Raw genomic sequence first — 5000 nt, 5'->3', positions numbered from 1 at the left:
TCCTTTAATCAACCCAAGCTCATTCTGAAAACGTAGCCCCGCGGACGTTTCTGGAGGCCGTGATTTAGTCTGTACTCACTCTAGGTACAGTTGCCTCGAACTGGGCCAAAGCACACTTGTCCCCCCTCCCGTCTCCCCCGGCGGCCCGCACTCACACTACAACTACACTACTTCCGTCATCGCCGCTGCGCTGTTCAGTGTGAAGCGCTCTCGCTCAGCACAGTGGACATTCCTCTAGTTATATCCTTTCAGTCGGTTTGATATGCCGTCAAATATTTCGCCAAACAGTCCTTAGGGATGCGGTGACACGCAGTCAGATATTTCACCGGACAGATCCGCCACTTTTGGTGCTCATAAACAATCATAAAGTCCTCGTGCTGCAGGAATGAGGAGGTCTGCTGAAGGTGCAGCTGTGGTGCAGTGAGGGGTTTGCGTCTTTAATAAACTACGGCAGTTTGTGTTCACTGAACAGTCAGAATGATTAATAAATCCATATGAAACAGTCCCTTAAAGTCACGTCTCGCTTTCGGTTTCGGGCTTTGGCGTGTTTTGCACTCACACACAAGCGTATCGCGCCAAAGCCCAAGTGAACCGCGCTCAGGCACACCTCTTCCAACCGGGCCAGGGCCGGCCAAGTGAACCGTGCTTGAGCCAGATTCAGCACATTCACACTTCTCAAACGACCTGGGAAACGGGCCTGGGCACGGTACGGATGGCATAGTGTGAGTAGGCCCTTACATGGCTGGAGTTACGTATGACCGCATTTCGTTTTTTTTTAGGAACGCTACAGGGCGGTGTGATGCCGCAACGGCTCACCTCCGTGTGGAGGGCTTTCCTGCTGCAACCAGTTTGTCCGCTTAGCTCATAGTGTTACGTCTGCGGAGAGGAGGCCCAGGAGGAGCCGGCCGCGGCGACGACCGGGTTCGAGTCCGGGGATAAGCAGTTCCAGAAATCAGGTAAGATGAAAACAGAATCCAAAAAATAGAAGCGAACGAGTTCATGACGGGTTCAAAAACCTGGTCAAAATCGGACGAGGGCTTTTGCTTTTTTTTTTCTGGACGGCTTTTGTAAATCGTCGCTTGGATTTAGGGAAGGAGGAGGATGTGGAGGGTGGCTGGGTCGGCTGATTGGCCGGCAGCACAGTCGATCGTTCAGTCAGTCAGTCAGTCGGACAGACGGTCGCTCGACAGCGGCCTCCTGCGGCTTTTCATGCGCAAACAATAAAAACAAAACAAAAAAAAAAACAGACATTCCTAGGATGCATTTCGCAGTCTCCAGCCTGCTGAAAAATCCAGCTTAAACCAGCCTAGGCTGGTTGGCTGGTTTTAGCTGGTCGGCCAGGCTGGTTTTAGAGGGGTTTTGGCCACTTCCAGGCTGGTTTCCAGTCATTTCCAGCCTGGTCTTAGCTGGCCGGCTGGAAAATGACCAGCCAAATCCAGCTAAAACCAGCTTGACCAGCCTGGTTTAAGCTGGATATAGCTGGTTTTGGCTGGACTCCCAGCTTGGCTAGGCTGATCAAGCTGGTTTTAGCTGGTCATCTCCTAGCCTGACCAGCTAAGACCAGGCTGGAAATGGCTGGAAACCCCTCTAAAACCAGTCTGGCCGACCAGCTAAAACCAGCCAACCAGCCTAGGCTGGTTTAAGCTGGATTTTTTAGCAGGGCAGAAAGGTCAGCTTGGCTATGTTTCCACAATGAGTCTGGGTTGGCTTTAATAGTAAGAAATAGCTTTCTCTGATCTTTGATCTATATCTTAAATGTTAATAATTAAAAATTAAATAAATAAACATACATTTGACCCCCCCAATCGCGGTTTATACCATTGTGAATGCATAATCATGTCAATCAATCCAAGAAAAATTTCATCCAACAGTCTGAATCTGGCAGCTCTAGAGCACCGATAGACTTCTTAAGTATTCACGAAACACGTTTCTCTTAAAGTCGGTGTTTATATCTCAGTGGTGGATTTAGGCATGGGCAATATGGCTGATCGTCCATCTTGCTGGGGGCTGCAGGGGGAGACGTGCCCCAGTAAAAATAATCTGTGCACAGGTAAACTTTGACAGATGCAATTTACTTTATGCAAATGTATTAATTTAGAGTTATAATCCCAGAATATGCTGTTCCTTAAACTTAGATAGGCGACAAGACTTTTGTCAGGCAGTGTAGATGTTTTCAGCACTACATTGTGCATCACTGCCACCTACAGGTCAACTTTAGAGCTGCAATGTGTGAAATCCCAAATCAAGCTAAATTATAAAATCAAACCCCTTTAAATATAATATCTACTGGTATCCCGAGCGCAGACTGAGGTAAATACTCACAGACACCACAAACGCAATGGGTCCCGCAAAGCTCCAGATCAGGGTGTCATAGAGCGAGAGCCAGCAGAAGTCCGGGTTCCCGTAACCCTCAGGATCCAGTCCCACCGCCAGCCCCGTGATGAAGGCTGGGACCCCCCAGCCAATCAAATAGTAGAACCGCATGGGGCCGTAGTTGATGTCGCGCAGCTCGCTCAGCATCCGGTACACATGCAGGCCCTCGAGGAAGAGCCAGGAGAACACGCAGAGCCAGAAGAAGTGCAGCAGGATGGCCATCAGCGTACACACGAACTGCAGGAACACACACACACACACACACACACACACAAGCTGTGTTCATATCCAGCGATATGATTTAGATTTATTTGCAAAACTGGAATATTGCATTGAACATCAGCGAATAAAGCAACGTTTACATTCAGCCACAGAGAATATCAGTTCACCGTGCACACATATCACTGAGAGGAGTGGAGTCTGCTGCACTGTTGGCGATATCTGCGTACGTGAACACAGCACACACAGATGCTACCGCTGTATTAGAGTGTGTTACCGGGTTGTCGGCCTGACTGATGCCCAGGATGAAGACGAGGAGCGCGATGAAGAGCGCAGAGGAGCCGTTTTTGGCGATGCTGGTCTTGTTGCTGTTTGCGGCGCGCAGGCAGGAGAGGAAGATGATGGTGAGGAGGAGGAAGAACAGCGTCGCTCCCACCGAACTCCACGTCACCAGCTTCACCGGCAGGATCTCCCCGTTCTCCAGGACACACAGAGGAAAACACTGATTAACACTACTGATGATCACGGAGCGAGCGGTGCAGTGCAGGGCAACTAGCTTTACTTTACCAGAGAGGAACAGTGAAGGAAAAGGTTCTGGAAAGTGACTTACAGCCTCTCTGCGGTAGAAACACTGAGATGTAATGAAAAGGAAACTCTATGAGACACTGGCTGGTTTGTGTTTCTCTGGGGTTGTCAGGCAGCTCTGATTGTCTGAGGGCAGCATGATCAGGGGCGGACTGGCCTTCCCGGTGGCCTGACGGTCAATCTAGTGTGCCAACGTGACTCCGGCCTGCCACCAAACAACTTTTCCTGGGTGAAAATGCTGTCCCAGTCCACCCCAGAGCATGCTGGATTAAACACCCCCAGGTCATGAGCAGGTTGAGTTGGATTATCTTGAGTTGTGTGTGTGTGTGTGTGTGTGTGTGTGTGTTGAGTTGAGTTCTGTGTTACCTCTCTGCGGGAGATGTCCATGAGCACAGCGAAGCTCGTCATGTGGTAACATTGGCAGCTGATGTGTGTGCTGTTTCTGAAGACCACCTCACAGCCCTTGGAGGACCAGCCGCCCGGACTGGCCGCCCTACACACACACACACATACACACACACACACACACACACACACACACACACACACACACACACACACACACACACACACACACACACACACACACACACACACATTTATCGTCTTATCAGGGTGATGTTAGCGATTCTTATGTTGGGTTCACACCAGACTCAAAGCACTGCATCACTAGCTCTGGTTTACTCACAGGATGTTTTTCCCAAGTTCACTTTGTTTGTGTTAAATCTAAACATCGTAACCACGGCGTAATCCGCTGAGTGAGTTTATTTGCATTCACGACCACTGCCGAATGATCTGAGGTGGCGCAACTGGAACTGTCTAATTCTGCATATGAGCGAAAATCGAAAGAAAAGTTCACAGTTATACAATAATAAAAGTTGCTGTTAGTTAACTGATGCAGGAAAACTAGCTTGTTAACCAGTTTTGTTAACCTTTTTATTGTTAATATTTCCTAAATTGTTCATTTTGAAATGTGAAATTGATTACTTATTTAAAAAAGAAAAAAACATTTGTTTAATTTCGCAACTTTGACACATTTCTGAAATAAACCATGGCTGAATAATGCCACATGAGAGAACATAGTTTTAGGATGACAAAAAGTGTGGTTGCTAGGGTGTTCTTAATAGGTTGCTTTCACATTACGTTTTTTTGGTGTCCGATTCTCGACTTCTAATTAAACTAGGATTAAAGGATTATTAGGATTAAACTCCTAATAAATAAACAGCTATTCTTCTTGCCAGAATAAAACAGAGAAGACTTTCTTCTGAAAAATAAATATGATGGAAAATACTGTGAAAATTTCCTGAATCTGTCTTTCATCCTTTGGGAAATATTCAAGATTTTTTTAAATCACAGATGTAAATATGATGTTTAGATAACCTGCTGCTTTAAGGCCTGCACACCAGGACGCTTTTTGCTCGTGTTTTCCGTCAACGTTTAATGCCCTGTGACTGAATAAAGGGTGCTAATGTGATCGTGCACACCAACATGCAAAACAGCAGGCGTGAAAGGGTCATTTTTAAAGAAACGCCTCATGATCGCTTTTTTGTACTGATGCGTCGCGTCTAAACCTTCTCCACCAATCAGATCGGCACTTTTGTTCACGTGCACGGAGCTGCTGAAGTTACAGTAAACAGCACTTGGTGGCGCTCAAGCGCAAAACTGTCAATGCAAGCGCACATTGAAGAAGATGCCCAGAGACGATATGAACATGGAGCTGCTCATTGCTCTGGTGAACAATAATCATTTCTTTATCGCTAGAGCTGGAGCTGCTGCTCGAACCATCCATAACAACAAGCGTGTTAACTTTGTCTTCTTCTTCT

General features: G+C 47.2%; 1 protein-coding gene across 1 annotated transcript in view; it reads right to left on the bottom strand.

Moving 5' to 3' along the window:
* celsr2 (cadherin, EGF LAG seven-pass G-type receptor 2) overlaps positions 1–5000 on the bottom strand; it is a gene marked incomplete at its 3' end in the record, with an annotated part of 53774 nt that overhangs the window by 5774 nt on the left and 43000 nt on the right. The window contains 3 exon segments of the mRNA NM_001080577.1: positions 2323–2610; positions 2870–3070; positions 3544–3670. Of these exon segments, the coding sequence (NP_001074046.1) occupies positions 2323–2610; positions 2870–3070; positions 3544–3670 (616 nt within the window).

Source organism: Danio rerio, chromosome 22, assembly GCF_049306965.1.
Source record: "Danio rerio strain Tuebingen ecotype United States chromosome 22, GRCz12tu, whole genome shotgun sequence".
In the NCBI taxonomy this organism is placed as follows: Eukaryota; Metazoa; Chordata; class Actinopteri; order Cypriniformes; family Danionidae; genus Danio; species Danio rerio.
This window is presented reverse-complemented; position numbering and strand designations above follow the sequence as displayed.